The sequence below is a fragment of the Ipomoea nil genome, unplaced genomic scaffold (genome assembly GCF_001879475.1).
Source record: "Ipomoea nil cultivar Tokyo-kokei standard unplaced genomic scaffold, Asagao_1.1 scaffold3054, whole genome shotgun sequence".
NCBI classification, from domain to species: domain Eukaryota; kingdom Viridiplantae; phylum Streptophyta; class Magnoliopsida; order Solanales; family Convolvulaceae; genus Ipomoea; species Ipomoea nil.
Window position 1 is genome coordinate 603,359 of NW_017619482.1, and position 15,805 is coordinate 619,163.

At 37.8% G+C, this 15,805-nt stretch overlaps 2 protein-coding genes across 3 annotated transcripts; one reads left to right on the top strand and one right to left on the bottom strand.

The window, feature by feature from the left end:
- Positions 1 to 289: 289 nt before the first annotated feature.
- On the top strand, positions 290 to 6,112 carry LOC109163946 (UDP-N-acetylglucosamine--dolichyl-phosphate N-acetylglucosaminephosphotransferase-like). Of its 2 annotated transcripts, none has more exons than XM_019312678.1 (11): positions 290 to 730; positions 873 to 960; positions 3,001 to 3,092; positions 3,220 to 3,338; positions 3,459 to 3,574; positions 3,655 to 3,782; positions 3,875 to 3,961; positions 4,656 to 4,716; positions 4,824 to 4,864; positions 4,937 to 5,057; positions 5,682 to 6,112. In XM_019312678.1, exons 1-11 carry the CDS (start codon positions 366 to 368, stop codon positions 5,739 to 5,741), a joined length of 1,278 nt encoding a protein of 425 aa, XP_019168223.1. In that variant the 5' UTR covers positions 290 to 365; the 3' UTR covers positions 5,742 to 6,112. The 2 variants fall into 2 exon arrangements, with proteins under 2 accessions (XP_019168223.1, XP_019168224.1); XM_019312679.1 differs by lacking the exon at positions 5,682 to 6,112 and adding an exon at positions 5,170 to 5,281.
- A 7,868-nt stretch (positions 6,113 to 13,980) lies between these two features.
- LOC109163966 (zinc finger MYM-type protein 1-like) lies at positions 13,981 to 15,459 on the bottom strand. Its single transcript, XM_019312700.1, has 2 exons — positions 14,982 to 15,459; positions 13,981 to 14,888 (listed from the first exon to the last, which is right to left on the bottom strand). The coding sequence occupies exons 1-2, from the start codon at positions 15,457 to 15,459 to the stop codon at positions 13,981 to 13,983; spliced, it is 1,386 nt and encodes a 461-aa protein (XP_019168245.1).
- Positions 15,460 to 15,805: the final 346 nt, after the last annotated feature.

Here is a 15,805-nt window from a genome sequence, read left to right on the forward strand (position 1 = left end):
CTGATGGCCTGATGATTGCATATATGAAATTACATTTTTGTCCTTAAATTTAATAGCTTATGGATGAAATTTTAACGGAGGACCAAAATGGTTAACATTTTCAAAGTCAAAGACTTAATTAAGTAAGAAAAATTGTCGAGAATCAAATTGATAACTTTACAATAGTCGATGGACCATTTCGGTAATAAACTCAATTTTTAATTATTAATTGTGGAATAAATTGTTAATCTTTTGGTTTTTCAATAACTTACATAACCAACCGAAACTGACGGTCGGTATAGCTTTACCTTGGTCGGTTAATCCAAACTTGACAGTTTGCTCACCCCTAAACGGCTAAACCAGGCGAGGGAAACTGTGAGTCAGCCATGGGAGCTAGGAAACGGGCTTCAAAAGAACCGGCCGGCGTGGCTGCTAAACCGGAATCTGGCGATTCCAAACCGGTTCCAACGCCTGATGATGCCTCTTTCGAGCCGAAGATCACCCCTTCAAAAGCTCCATTAATTTTCAAATGCACCGCAATTTTCTCAATCCCATACTTCTACTTGATATACTACCACTATGGAATCGAATCGGAGCTCCGGAGATCCATCATCATCAATGCTATTATTAGCTTGCTCGGTTACTTCGTAACCCTAGCTATGATCCCTGTGGCCTCGAAATACCTTGTCAGAAGGAACTTATTCGGATACGATATCAACAAGAGGGGCACTCCTCAAGGCACCATTAAAGTGTAATCCTCTTCTCTTTTCTATAATTCCTCAGAAATATATTCATAATTTTGATTCAATTTGATTTCTAGATCATTTGGTGATTCCTCCTTAAGTTTTGTTAATTGCATTATGCACTAAATATTAGAGGCTAATGTTTTGTAGGCCTGAGTCACTGGGTATTGTTGTTGGGACCGTTTTCTTGGTTGTGGCTATCTTGTTTCAATACTTTAACTTCACAGCTGATTCAAATGTAAGTGTATGCTTCTGTTTATATTTTTCCTATGTTTCATTTAGAAAAATGAAATAAAATTGAAAGACATTCTAAAAAGTTATGTCAAGTAGTCTGAAGATTAAAAAAAAAAAAAAAAAAAAAAAAAAAAAACAAAGTTATTGGGTGAAAAAGTAGGGATGTAAATATGTAATGCACATGAATCCACTGTACCATGGAAGAAGGGTTCACTGGTTAGCTTTAACTTTTTTTTTTCTTTTTCTTTTTCTTTTTAATCGTATGGATGTTAGAAATATCACTATGTCTAGCTTTGTTTGGTACAAGATGCATTGAGACTGTCCTTCTCCTACCTTTCTAGTACTTTACAGCTGAAACAACAAATTTCACAATGCTTAGCTTCTACTAAAATTTGCTGCTTTATAACTGATGGGGATATGGGACCCTAGGGGGTCCATTTTATTGGGAAAGTATTGGCTCAAGTGGGAGTGGTGAAAGGAGGTTGGCCCAAGTCTTGTTGGGCTGGGAAGACAAGCATGCATGGTGGGCCGGGGTGAAGAGCATAGACCGGAAGGGGGCTGGTGAATGGGAGGTGGTTTGGGGTGTCGTCGAGAAGCGTCGCCGGCGGCAGCTCTCGCCGGCTATGGGCGAAATCGGCTTGGGTGGTGCGCCCCCCGTGCGAGGCTACGGGGGCGGTGGCCGGCCAGTGCCCATGGCCGGGGGAAGTCGCCGGCTGGGGCGTTGGCCCCAGCCAGCGGTAGTGCGCGGGCCTAGCGCCCCCATCGCGGGGGGCGTGGCGGCGTGCGGTCGCCGGCACCGGGCGGGTGGGGCCGCCCGAAGTGCCGGGGGTGCGCGGGAGAAGAAGGTAGGGGCGTCAGTTCGTGGCGAACGTGCAGACTGTTATGTGACAAACGATGGAGTGGCGTCTGAGTAGTGGGACACGTGTACAACCAAAGGGGGAGGGGGACCCCTATAAATAGGGGCCCTGGATCTTTGGCTAAGGGCAACTCAGACAGGACAAACACCCTGGTCTAGTAGTCTCTGGTCTATACTTTCAACCCAGCCACCTGGGTTCGATTCCTCTCAGTAGCATATCTAGCTATAGTGCGCCCATTCCTTGGGCCGTGTTCTTTGTATTTGGGCCGCCATTCTGGGCCTGTACCTCGGGCTTGTACGTACTATTTTGGGCCTAGTGCCCCAGGTAATAAAGTCATTACTTTCCTACCCCCGTCCTATGTTCGTATACCCGGTTTATGGTGGACCCGGTCCCAATAAAACCATCAATAACGTTCATGCTAAGTCAGTTCAGTGGCATTGCTCCGAGATTTTGTTCATTATATTCATTTACATCATGTATGTTATATAAATTTACGACCTACACCATAGATTTTATTTCTCATTCACACACACACACACACTCTCTCATAATTAGTGTATTTTCCTATACGCACTTTTAGCTTTGTAATATTTCTGTTTTGACCTTTTTATGGGGGAGTAGAGAGAAAGATAAATTGTGTTGTCAATTGTTCCTTGAGTAAAAAAGTAAATTGGATGCTTAATTGTTCCTTACAAATAGGGTGCAGAGAATACTGATATGATACAAAGAACCATTACTATTTTAAATATTATAAAAGGAAAATGGGGTATTCTTGACTTAAGGAACAACTTGCTCCTTTAATGTCTTTGATTAACTTGTATTCTAGATCCTTGAAAAGAGGTTGTAGGCCATAATTTTTTGCATTTTGAATCAGAAGCTTTGATTTCCACCATGCGGCACAAGAAGATAGATTCCGAAGGATGGTGTGCAAACCATGATATATCTTTATTGTCTTAGCCAATGATAATCTTGTCAAAAACCATCTTACTCAATTTACAATGAATGAAGAATTATTATATTTTTTTCAAAAATAAAAAATCTTTGCAAGTTATATCCGGATTTGTATAAAATGAATTGTAAATCTTTTTTCATTATTTTTTTTTTTTTTAAAGTACATTTTGAGAATTTCATATTTGAACCTTTTCTTCTTGAAAGTTGATTTAGCTCTTGCTGTTTGGTAATTGCAGTGGCTTGTTGAGTACAATGCGGCATTAGCTTCAATATGCTTCATGATGATGCTTGGATTTGTTGATGATGTTCTTGATGTACCATGGAGAGTGTATGTTTTTTTGGTCATACACTTGAAACTTTTTCATATTCCATTTTATATTGGAAGCTTGCATGGTTTTGACTTATTTATGTTATAAAAAAGATCCTTATTTAGTTTACTGTTATGATGAAGACAGGAAATTGTTATTGCCATCTATTGCAGCTCTTCCTTTGTTGATGGCGTATGCTGGGCATACAACTATTGTTATACCAAAGCCTCTAGTTCAATATGTTGGATTAGAAATTCTGGATCTAGGTATTGTTTGATTTAACTGATACCTTCATTATAATCTGTGGACTGATTGTTCACTTTTCGTGTTACACTTTGTTTCATTGGTGTATTTTGTAATGCTTCTACCAATTTTAATATGTACAGGATGGATTTATAAACTATATATGTGGCTCTTGGCCATATTTTGCACAAATTCCATAAATATTCATGCTGGTATCAATGGCCTTGAAGTAGGGCAGACAGTTGTTATTGCAGCTGCTGTAAGTTTAAAGATTTTAGTATACTGAACCTGAAAATACAAAAAGTTGTAATGGAATCTAACTGACAGTATTACTTGTAGATTTTGATTCATAATATCATGCAAATTGGAGCATCTACTGACCCCGAGTACAAACAAGCCCATGCATTTTCTCTTTATCTTGCCCAACCATTGCTTGGCACTTCCTTGGCTTTACTTTCTTACAACTGGTACTGTACTGTACTTTACTTCAAGATTTTCAATTTTCCTAGAACTTTGCAATTTGTCTTCTTTGTGTGTTATCCTGAACTTTCTATTATAGGTATCCTTCTTCGGTTTTTGTTGGTGACACCTTCACCTACTTTGCTGGAATGACTATGGCAGTAGTTGGCATTTTGGGTCACTTTAGGTATGTGAATATGTATTTTCCTTATAACAATATAATTAATTTAAGTACAGAATGAACTTAAATTTTGACTCTCCCCTTATTATATTCTTTGTCAAATGCATTATATAACTGGGATTCTGGGAAACAGAACCAAAAATTAGTCTTTGTTTTGGTATAGATGTATTAAAAACTGTTTTTTAGGCTGTCTGCTGATATACAAGTTGACCTCTGTCTCGAGATGGATGATCAATTGATCATATATTTCAAAACAATTTTTAAATTAAAAAATACAATTAACCAAAAAAGATATATCAAATCCCATATTCATCTTATCTGGTTGACATTTGAACCAATAGCTGTTCCATGACTTCCATCAACATATTGATGAATACCCTCCATGTGAATTGCAGTACTACTATCCCTCAATCAAACACTTTGAACATAATTTCAATCCACAGGAATGCTGTCTATATTATTAACATGAATACAGAAGGATTTGTGGACAATTATGTTACACAAAGTTAAAATATGGCTTTAAACTGTGTCTAATTGCTACTGCACCATAAAAAATACGTTGCATATTGTTACATTATCCAGTTATTTCCATCAAGCATGCATGCATTTTGTTACATTGTAAAGTTACTTATTTAGCTGTTTTGATATGAGATTCTGTGAACTATAATCAACTACTGTTGTCATGTTTTATCCTTTTCAGTGAAACACTTCTGATATTCTTTACCCCTCAAGTTTTGAACTTTCTGCTGTCACTCCCTCAGGTACCCACCCCCTCTTCCTAGATTCCTCTAAAACAAAACAATGAAGTTAATATTGTTATTTATGAAGACTCTTAACCCCTTACTTTTCTTCATTTTTCCTTTGTCAGCTAGCTGGTATTATCCCTTGTCCACGGCATCGACTGCCTAAGTAAGTTAATTTATTTGCCTGCTTGACTTGTAAATACTCACAACTAAATTGACCTCTATTGGAACTGTTCAGATTTGATCCTCAGACGAGGTTACTGACTGGTACAAATGACGGAACATTGGTAAACTTCTTCTTAAGACAACTTGGCAGAATGTCAGAACAGTCCCTTTGCGTTGTATTACTACTTTTCCAGGTATAATAGGTTTCTCATGTATCTTGCTTTTGGTGAGCTGCCAAGTTCCTTCTTATTGTTGAATGGTGGCTAGCCACTCATCGGACTTCTTCTAACAATTGTTCATTTACAGTTTTGAACACACTCGAAATAGATCCATCGGTTATTAAACAACTTATTTGAATTTGATGCTGCCTGCATAACAACCCTAAATTTACGTATATCACCAGTACATAATTGGCCAACTTTTTGGTCAGAACTCCATTCTTCTCTCTTCCACCACCTGACTCAAATTTGAACTGATTTTGAATATAAAGCTTGAACTTACTAGTTTTCTATAACTGAAATTTCTATGCCTGACAGGTAGAAATTACCTTAATAGAAATGTATTTACAAGCACTTTAATTCGTTTTTTTTTTTGTTGGCTGATATAAAGATGTAGTCAACTTAGAATTCAAGAATAATTTAGGTGAGGTATGGAATTTTAGCTGGCAATCAAAATGTTGTTACACTACTAGATATTTACCAAGGATAACAATCTTGTAGAATTCTTGTTACTTGAAGTCCTTCGTTCCCTTTGTTTCTTCAATCCTGCATATGTGGCATAGTCATTGAACACTCATATATGAATTTGTCTGGCGACAGGCCTTCTGCTGCTGCTTCTGCTTCGTGCTGAGGTGGCTTCTTACTGGTTGGTATAAATGAAGTTGCAACAGCAAAGAATATTCTATTCCCGATGGACGCACAAATGAATGAAATCAACTCACCCTGGAAGGAAATGCAGAGTTGTTTTATTGTCGCTCTCGGGAGGAGGTAAGGAGAACAGTTGCTGCTTTTAAATGAGTTTAAGAATTAGGTGTGTTGGAGTTTTGACCTAACTAACTCATAAGAGTTCCAAGAGAATCATTGTTTTATTAACTGGAGCGCGTCAACTTTATATAGGCTCAGTTTTCTTATCCCAGAATGAATTTATAGGCTCAGATTTTTACAGTAGCATTATCTGTTATTTTTCTGGTAGAGGCGGTTGTTTTTGGATCCAAATTCAAGCGAATACAGTGTTTGCTTTGGGTGTTGTATGGCTCTGTTTGGATGTGCAATTATAGAAGAAAATGTTAATATGAAGAGAAAAAGTGAGAGAGTAGAAATTGGAAGTTAGAACTCTATAAAATTGATATGCTTCTTATATACTAATCCCCGCTCTCTGGCCCTTGTTGAACAAGAAAGAGAGCGCAATGGGTTTCTTATGCAGCAACTAATATCCAATAATTTCAGTCTACAAGGTCACTTGAAATTATACCTTACTTTGGGCACAGTCAAGTCAGTTCTTCACTAGTTGATGCTATCCGTTTTCTCATTGTTGCTTTCTTTCTACTCACTAGTCACTAGTCAATATCCATTGCCTTCTACTTTTCACTTATTTTGCTAGACCAAAGCTTTACTGGGCGTTTGGTTGGAAGGAAGGAATTATGGGGGAAAAGAATTGTAATTTAGTGTTTGGTATGCAGTAATAGGATATCAGTGAACTGAAAGGAAATAAGTGATATAATGACTGAAATGCCTTTTATGAGAGATAAGGATGACTGGATGAGATGGGATGAGAATAATGATAGGGGCAAAAATGTCTTCACGGTAATATATTTTTCCATTTCACCACTGAATTGCAATTCTTAGGTAGGGACCGTGAATTACAATTCGGCCGAGGGAGGGAATCGCAATTCGGTGAAATTGCAATTACCTCAAACTAAACAACGTAATTGATGGGGGTAACGAATTGCAATGCAATTACAATCAAATTACATCCAACCAACCAGACAATTATAGTTTGATCGTAGTGTGAAACTGTAGCAACAAATGGTCATCTGCACAAATTTAATTGAAAAAGTGTGCCAGTCTAACCTGCCCTATCTAGTATGCTTCAAATTCAAACAATCTAGCCTGCCCTAACATCCAATGATGTAACTTTGGCTTCATGCCCAGATAGTGTCCTCACAGGCTTAAAATCTCTTGGTGGCCACACCTGCCATCAAGTGCAAATTTATAAGATATATTGCATAAATATTTGTTCAAGGAACTAAGAATAGCAAAACAAATCAAATTTAAGTATTCAACACACCTTAGCCGTCATATCATATGAAGCAGTCACCAAAAAGTATCCTTCTTGAGGTTCAAACGTAACTTGAGACATGAGATTAGAGTGAGCAGGTATTGTGCATTTAAATTAAAGGGATTTTCTCTTCCTTAGGTCCCAAATTCGGCAAGTGTTATCTTCGCCACCAGTAGCTAAATGATACCTACCCATTAGGCGAAAAATTGATACCTAAAACCTGGACTGTATGATCATAAACAAAAGCAAATGGAAAAAAATATAAAAAATAAAACAACCATATATCAAGTAACACATCATGGTTATATGTGTTTTTTATTGATTGTGTTGTGTGTTTTTACTTATTGTAATGCGATTTCCTTTAAATCATAACTTTGATGCATAGTGCATTAGCAATGACCCATATTAGTGTCACAAAGTCTGTCGATCAACGTCAATAGTGTAGAAATGTGATAATATATCTAACCTGGAATGTAGAAACATAAGGTGTAGGTTAGCTGCTAATGCTTTGACGGTTGAAAAAGAGAAGACTTCTCAAACCAAATCCCGTTGTTGTGTTCTTATTGGATCAGGTTTAATATCATCTTTGTATGATTTGCTTGGTTATATGTTATTCATCAATTGTATTTCTACTAATATCTTATTATTAAATTTGTCTAAATATATTATATACAACATTTTGTTATTAATGATGCGCTATTAATGTTTAATTTGTCATAATCATGTTTGGAGTTATAATTGTATCATATTTGCTACCTAAATAATGTATTTATGTAACCTTTTATTTTCTTATATAACAATTATTAAAACTCATATATATTATCATTTAAAAATTAGAACACATTACTTAATCGTTAGGCATGGCATTTTGCACAATTCGCGTGCCCGAGATTAGTATATAGAATATTTTTATCAAATTCTCTTTGGTTATAATAAATGATATAGAGTTGCGTGGATCAATGACCAAAATGTGTAGATGGCCAAGAGAATTTCCCTAAATGTGTCTTGACTTTTTTTTTTTTGACAAAAATATGTAAAACTCAGTTCCCAGTTGCGTTTTTGTTGTTGTCCCGGCTGTATTTTTTTTTTTTTCATTATTTACGTAAAACGTAATGGCGAGTTGCGTTTTTCGTATTGTATACGTTAAACGCATCTACCAAATGCGTTTTTATGTGACGTATGGAATACGTTAAAACGCATTTGGGAGATGCGTTTTACGTATAATCCTATAAAATACGTAAAATGCAACTCCGAAATGCGGACTATTTACCGGCGCCAGTCCGCCGGAATTATGTGAAAAATGCAAGAATGAATTGTGTTTTTGTAATTAAACGTAATACGCCACTTGCACTTGCGTATTACAATTATTCCGTATACGAATACGAATACGATCAGAGTGGTCTGAATCTGGTCTTTAAGGACAGTGAAAACCTGGTTCCACTCAGGATTGGGATTGTTCTTATAGTGGCGAGTGAGCTCCCTGAAGTTCCCAATCCTCACTTCCACAAAAGGGTGAGGGGAATGATCGTTTGCCAGCAACTCCTTCGCCTTCACCACTCTCATGTACAGAAACTGCATTTGCTCCACCAGGTCAAACGCCGTCGCCTACCTCTCATTCCCGCAGCCGAGCAGCGGCGCCGTCTCCCGGAGCCTGAACTCTTCTTGATCTTGAACAACGGCGTTCGGTGCCGGTGGAGCACCGCCGGCGTTTCTGTTCTGCTTTCTGTTCTGGGTTTGGTTCGCCATTGTTGTTGATTATGATAACAAGAAGAGAAGAGAGGACGCAGCAGTCTATATAGGAAACGATGGATTTTTTTTGAAATATTTTGAACGATGGAATGGGAAATGATTGAAGAAAACAGAGCAGTTATTTGTGGTTCTCGCCATTCTTCGATGTCGCCGGAAAGCGCCGGTACAAAAAATCCAAAAAAGACGTAACTTACTTTTGTGTTTTCCGTATAATAAGTAAGACGCAAACGTAAGTTGCGTTTTTGCCTATACCGTATCCCCTTGAAAACGCATTAAGGTAATGCGTTTTACGTGTACGAATACGTATACGCAACTACCTCTTGCGTTTTACGAAAATACTGGAAAAAAAAATATGTTGGGACACAACCAAAAACGCAACTCCCAAAGGAGTTTTGCATATTTTTGTCAAAAAAAAAAAAAAAAACGCTACACACTTTGAGAATTTCGGGCTTTTGACCACACATTTCGATCATTGATCCGAGTTGCGTTGATAAAGAGATATTTAAAAGTCGCAATTTCAAAGACATTGTATACGAAGTCAATTCAAAAGCATCACCATTTCATTATGTAAGCAACTCGAGAGTTGTTATAGAGAGACTAGTAATGTAATTTATACGAAGTCAATTGAAGAGCATCTAGTACGCAAGATAGGATGCAACTAATAAGGAAGTAACTATGCATCATGGTGAAAACATAGTCCATAAACACTCCTTCTGTGTTCTGTGACCTATGAAGAAGCAATTCTTCCCCAGTAGGGATGGCAATGAGGCGGGGTGGGTGTGGGCCATACCAGATATATCCCCGCACCCGCATTCCTCCGCACTCGCACTCGCACTCGTGCCCGTGCGGGTAATGAAATTCCTACCTCATATTTGCCCCCGAGGGGATTTTGTAAGTGCGAGTAATACCAAACCCGCAACTCTAAATATTAATATTACACTTAAATCTAATAAAAATTTTATACGACAATTCTAATTATCACATGGATTTTTATAAGTTTGAACTAGGGGTGTAAATGAGCCGAGCAGCTCGCGAGCGACTCGGTCAAAGCTCGGCTCGAGCTCGGTCAAAATTGAGCTCGAGCCGAGCTCGAGCTGCTCGTTTAGTAATCGAGCTCGAGCCGAGCCTAGATATTCTAGGCTCGTGGCTCGTCGAGCCATATAATATATAATATATATAATACATAATATAATATAATATAATATAATATAATAATATATAAAAATAACAATTAAAAATTAAAATTTTAAACTTAAGATCCCTAAAAGATTTCTATTATTTATGTATGGATAAAACAAAATAGTTTGAATTTTAAATCAAAAATATTAAATAGGTCAAATTCAATGTCAAAATCGAGCTCGAACTCGAGCTCAAGATCGAGCTCGAGTTCGAACTCAAACAATCGAGCTGCTCGAGCCGAGCTCGAGCTCGAACTCGAGCCGAGCCTTCATTAACGAGCTCAAGCTTGAGCCTACCCAGGCTCGAGCTCGACTCGGCTCGTTTACACCCCTAATTTGAACATAACTATAAAAAAAATTTAATAAGAGCCAATGAAGTTAATTCTTAATTGGAACTAAAATTGTGTTGGTAGTATAAATTGTATTAAGTGTTTACTCATTATATTATTTGTGTTGTTCTTATTCAATTTTAATATAATTAACAAAAAAATTAAGAAGTTTAATTCGTTATGCATTTTTAATTATAAAATATACATAAACTTATATAATAAATGAATACTAATAAAAATATATATAAGTGCGGGTGCGGGGTGGGGATACCTCTCCCCGCACCCGCCCCCATACCCGCGCGGGTATACAAAATTCTCCTCATACTCGCACCCATTATCCAAATTGTGCGGGTATTTTAAAACCCGTAGGGCCTGGGATGCCGGGAATCCATTGAGTGCGGGTAGAATTGTTATCCCTATTCACCAGTTTCTACTAGGACTAGTCATTTCGGTTCGGGTGAACCAAACCGGTTCGGTCTTACCCATTAAGCTATAGGCACATTTGTGTCAATACTTACATTTGTATGTTAATAAAGGTATACATTTTTTATTAAATGTTGTACACTTCAATTATACTGGACAAAATTGTCCCTACTACATTCTTGTTAGACAAAAGTACCCTTACACCGTTATAACACCGTTACTATTTAATTCTAACTTTCATAACCCTATCATTATTATCATACATCTATATTATCTGTTAAGTGTAGGAAAGGAGAGTAATGTACTGTATATCTATTTCACACTAAATAGTACAAAAATACTGCCTATATATACACAGGTAATGAAGTACTACCACACAATTCAAAACAGAAAATGCTAGGCTAAGAGTAGAACTCTAACTGTCCCCTCTAATTCTCCTTATTCATCTAACACTCCCCTTCAAGTTGGAGCATAAATGTCAACCATGCCCTACTTGTTACAAATAAACTCAACCCTGACCTTACTAAGACTCTTTGTGAACAGATCTGCTAATTGATCACCGCTTCAAACATGAACGGTAGAGAATAGCCTTTGTTGAGCGTTGTCCCGCACGAAGTGACAATATACTTCAATATGTTTAGGGCCCGTAACAATAGATCACAATCATCACATAATATCCAAAATCTCACAGTTTCACACTGCTTCGACCATAATATATCACAATATATCAGAATTGACAGAACATATTCATAATATATCACATATCACAATACACATAATAAATCACAAATATAAAATTAGGGTTTGCGATTAAAACTACTTCCACAATAATATATCACAATATATCAGAACTGACAGAACAATATATCACAATACATAGAATAAATCACAAATATAAAACTAAGGTTTGCGATTAAAACTGCTTCCACAATAATATATCACAATATATCATAAAATTTTCATAATATATCGAAATATATCACAATATTTCACAATACATTTAAGAACAAATTGCACTTTTGGTCCTGTGAGTATTAGGGTACTGACAATTTGAGTACGTGACTTTCAAAACTCCCAATTTAAACCTTTAACTATGCAATTTTTGGCAGATTTGGTCCTCCAGGCCAAATTGCCGGCCAATTTTGGCCGGAAAAATTAAAACTATTTTTAATTATTTAATTATGAGGGCAAATTGGTCATTTTAGAGTCTTCTTCTTCATTCACCCCCTTCTTCTTCGTTCCTCTTCTTCTTCGTTCTTCTTCTTCTTCATCCTTGCACTGGGAGCTGAGTCGTCCCCTGTTTCCGTCGCTTCTCCGGTGTCCAGTGCCGCCGCCACCGCCGCTCCCTCACCTATAATCGCCATGCCTCCGCCGTCTCCGTCGTCCACTACCGCCACTGCTATCCTTAACTTCGTATGGTCTATAACGGTCGACATTATCGTGTTAGTTGCTTTGTTTTCATGTTTTGATCGAGTAACCTCTGTTCCCTGGACGATATGTCGCAAACGGAGCCGGTGACTTTGAAGCCTTTTGCCTGCCATTCCCGGTGACTTTGAAGCCTTTTCCAGAAGCGCCACATTCAAACCTCCACGCCAATGGACACGTGCCGCCTCTCGCCGCCGGAAATCCCCCGGATCCTGTCTGTGTCACCAACCCGAGCTCCTGCAACGTGACTCAACCCGAGTTCTTCGATCAACTGAGTCACCCGTGATCCCAGCTCCGGTGCTGGCAGCCTCAGCCGGATGGGGCCGACGATGGCAAGAATCTCCCATGGCTTCGCGTGGCAGCTCACATCCTTCAACACAACACGAACTCCCCCGCCGCCGCCCGATAATTTCTCTTCTTCATCTCAGACATCTCTGCTGAAGAGCTTGAAATGGCGGCGGCGATGGTGTTTTTGGTGAGTGGAGATTGAGTAGCTGATGCCCAATGCTTCAACTTCACAACCTTGCTTCTTCATTATATCCAGCCAAGAGGAGGATCGGATCGGATCGGAGATTAATTTGGCTCCCAGTGCAAGGATGAAGAAGAAGAAGAACGAAGAAGAAGGGGGTGAATGAAGAAGAAGACTCTAAAATGACCAATTTGCCCTCATAATTAAATAATTAAAAATAGTTTTAATTTTTCCGGCCAAAATTGGCCGGCAATTTGGCCCGGAGGACCAAATCTGCCAAAAATTGCATAGTTAAAGGTTTAAATTGGGAGTTTTGAAAGTCACGTACTCAAATTGTCAGTACCCTAATACTCACAGGACCAAAAGTGCAATTTGTTCATACATTTAATAAATCAGAAATATAAACTAGGGTTTGCGATTTACTTGGTTTCCCCCAAATATTTCCCAAAGAACAAGGGCTTGTAATTTAATCACCACGATTCACGAGAAGGACTTCCACCACTCTAAGTCGCCAATGGCCACTGGAGAATTAGAGACGACTTTCTCAAACACAAGCTCACCGTCTCAGAGAGTGAGACAAGAATAGAGAAGTCAGATAACACAGAACAGAGAGAATTGAAGAATCGAACTATCGAAGAAGAAGAGAGAATAGAGAAGTAGAGAACAAACTCACAGTGAGAATAGAATCAGAGTAGATAGAGGACTGAGGAGTATAGGGAAGTAAGAGTGAATGAAAGATGCTAGTCTAGATAAGAAAAAGAACGACTGCACAAATGAAGGAGGGTTGCAAACACATACATATATACTAGGCTTAAACGATGTCGTACCATAGCATGTCTAACCCTAACCCTAATATAAATCGGATATTCGGGTGGGTCAGATATGAAATTATCCTACCCGACCCGACATCCCTTATCCAACGTCGTTTCAGGCCACAGTTCGGATATGTAATTTTGGATACAGATCAGGGCGGATGTCCTTGTTTCAAATCTCGGACCGCTTGGTTAATTCAGATAGGGTCGGGTATGCACATGCCTTTGATTAGGTGATATGCGTGGTTGTGTTGAATAAAAAGGAGGAAATGAATTTCTGCAAAGTGAAATGCGAAATCCACAAGGTTAAATCACCTTGCAGATGGAATCCGCAAGGTCAGGGACGGAGCCAGATTATATGATGCGGGGGGCCAATCGCGATTTAAGAGTGAACAATTTAATACATTAATATTCATTTAATATATACCAAAATAGATCATTACATTACAAATGTACTAAAATTTAGAACGTCTCTCCTGCATATCACGAAAATCATCTATAATTGAATCTATACTAAATTGCTTTGCAATTTGCTTTTCAATGTACACTAACAAACAATCATTAAGAAATTGATCATCCATCTTGTTACGAAGTGTAGTCTTGACTATTTTCATGGCAGAAAAAGATCGTTCTGTTGTAGCTGTGGATACAGGAAGCGTGAGAATGAGAGTTACTATTCTGAACACAAGAGGATAGATGTCCAATTTTCTAGTTTTCACCAACCATTGGCAGAGATCAGAAATACTTTCTAGTCCTCTAAAATCAGGAAGTTGTTGCACATGTTCAAAATGTTCAAGTTGCATTCTTAATTGCAAAATCTCATAATCTGCAAAGTCTTGTGGGTAAAACTTCTCTACCAACTTGCAAATGTCATCAATTCTGAATGATATACGCATTTCTTTTGGATCAAGGGATGAACTTAGAATAATTAACTCCATTGCTTTATCATCAAACCTATTATTCAACTCTTGCAACTGAGAATCAATCACCGCATTAAAAATATCAACTTTGTAATGATGTCCAACTGTTAATTCATCTTGTTGATGCCTAGCCCTTCCTCTTCTTGCAATATATTTAGCATCAAAATCTGACACAGTTATATTGACATTTTCACAAAAAGACTTCACACTTGAAACTAATTCATCCCACCCACTATCTCTTAATTTTTGAATAAGCAATTTAGTAGATGCCACAAGATGCATTGCATTCAATATATCTTGAGATTGGAGTTGCAAAGCTTGGCAAAGCATATTAGAAATCTCTAGAACTTTTCTCATGAGGTGCATAATGAATACAAATTCAAAAGAAGTCATTACCTCATAAGCTGCATCGGCATCTCCACGGTGAGTAAGTGTAGTTCCATCTTCAATAATATTAAGTAAAACTTCACATGTTGCACTAAACATTCTCATCAAACTTCATATGGATTTCAAATGAGAACTCCAACGAGTATCACCTGGCCTTTGTAAAGAACCAATTTGGTTAAGACCCCTCCCACTTTCAAGCTCATCAATACTCAGCAAATGAGCAATATTTGAGGCATGAGCAGGTTTCAACTGGTCATTGCGCTTACATGAAGCCCCAACAACATTAATAATGGAGTTCAACTTAGTGAAAAAGTGATGGACAGGAATGACTTCCTTTGATGAAGCTACTAATGCCAATTGCAATCGATGTGCAAAACAATGAACATAATAAGCATACGGACATTTATCCAAGATTAAAGTTTTCAATCCATTCCACTCTCCACGCATGTTACTTACACCATCATAACCTTGTCCTCGAATATTTTGAACATCAAGATTATGACGAGATAAGATAGAAAAGATACCTTCTTTCAATGTTGATGCAATAGTGTCCTTAACATGAACAACTCCAAAGAATCTCTCTTGTATAAAGCCATCTCTATCAACAAATCTCAAGACAATTGACATTTGTTCTCTCTTTGATTCATCTCGAGCTTCATCAACAATGATACAAAATTTTGCATCACCAATTTCTTCTCAGATAGCACTTTTTACTTTAGTTGCCAACACTTGCAAAATTTGTTTTTGTATTGTTGGTGATGCATATGTTGCATTTCGTGGAGCTTTATCAAGAACTTTTGTTACTTCATCATTAAAAGAGAAATGAAACTCAATAACTCTAAAAAGTTTCCACAGTTTGTTGATGTTATTGACTCATCATCACCTCTAAAAGAACATCCTTGAAATGCAAGCCATCTCGTTGCCTCAATTGAAGTTCTCAAGCGAAGTCTATTTTCAACTATTTCTTGAGATG

Bases quoted from the DNA above. Each gene is read 5' to 3' on its own strand.
- LOC109163946 (XM_019312678.1), top strand. From the start codon at position 366: ATGGGAGCTAGGAAACGGGCTTCAAAAGAACCGGCCGGCGTGGCTGCT. The intron at 4,717-4,823 runs GTACCCACCCCC...TTCCTTTGTCAG, and splicing joins TTCTGCTGTCACTCCCTCAG to CTAGCTGGTATTATCCCTTG. The intron at 5,058-5,681 runs GTATAATAGGTT...GTCTGGCGACAG, and splicing joins TTGTATTACTACTTTTCCAG to GCCTTCTGCTGCTGCTTCTG.
- LOC109163966 (XM_019312700.1), bottom strand. From the start codon at position 15,459: ATGTCAATTGTCTTGAGATTTGTTGATAGAGATGGCTTTATACAAGAG. The intron at 14,889-14,981 runs GTGATACTCGTT...ATATTATTGAAG, and splicing joins TGGTTCTTTACAAAGGCCAG to ATGGAACTACACTTACTCAC.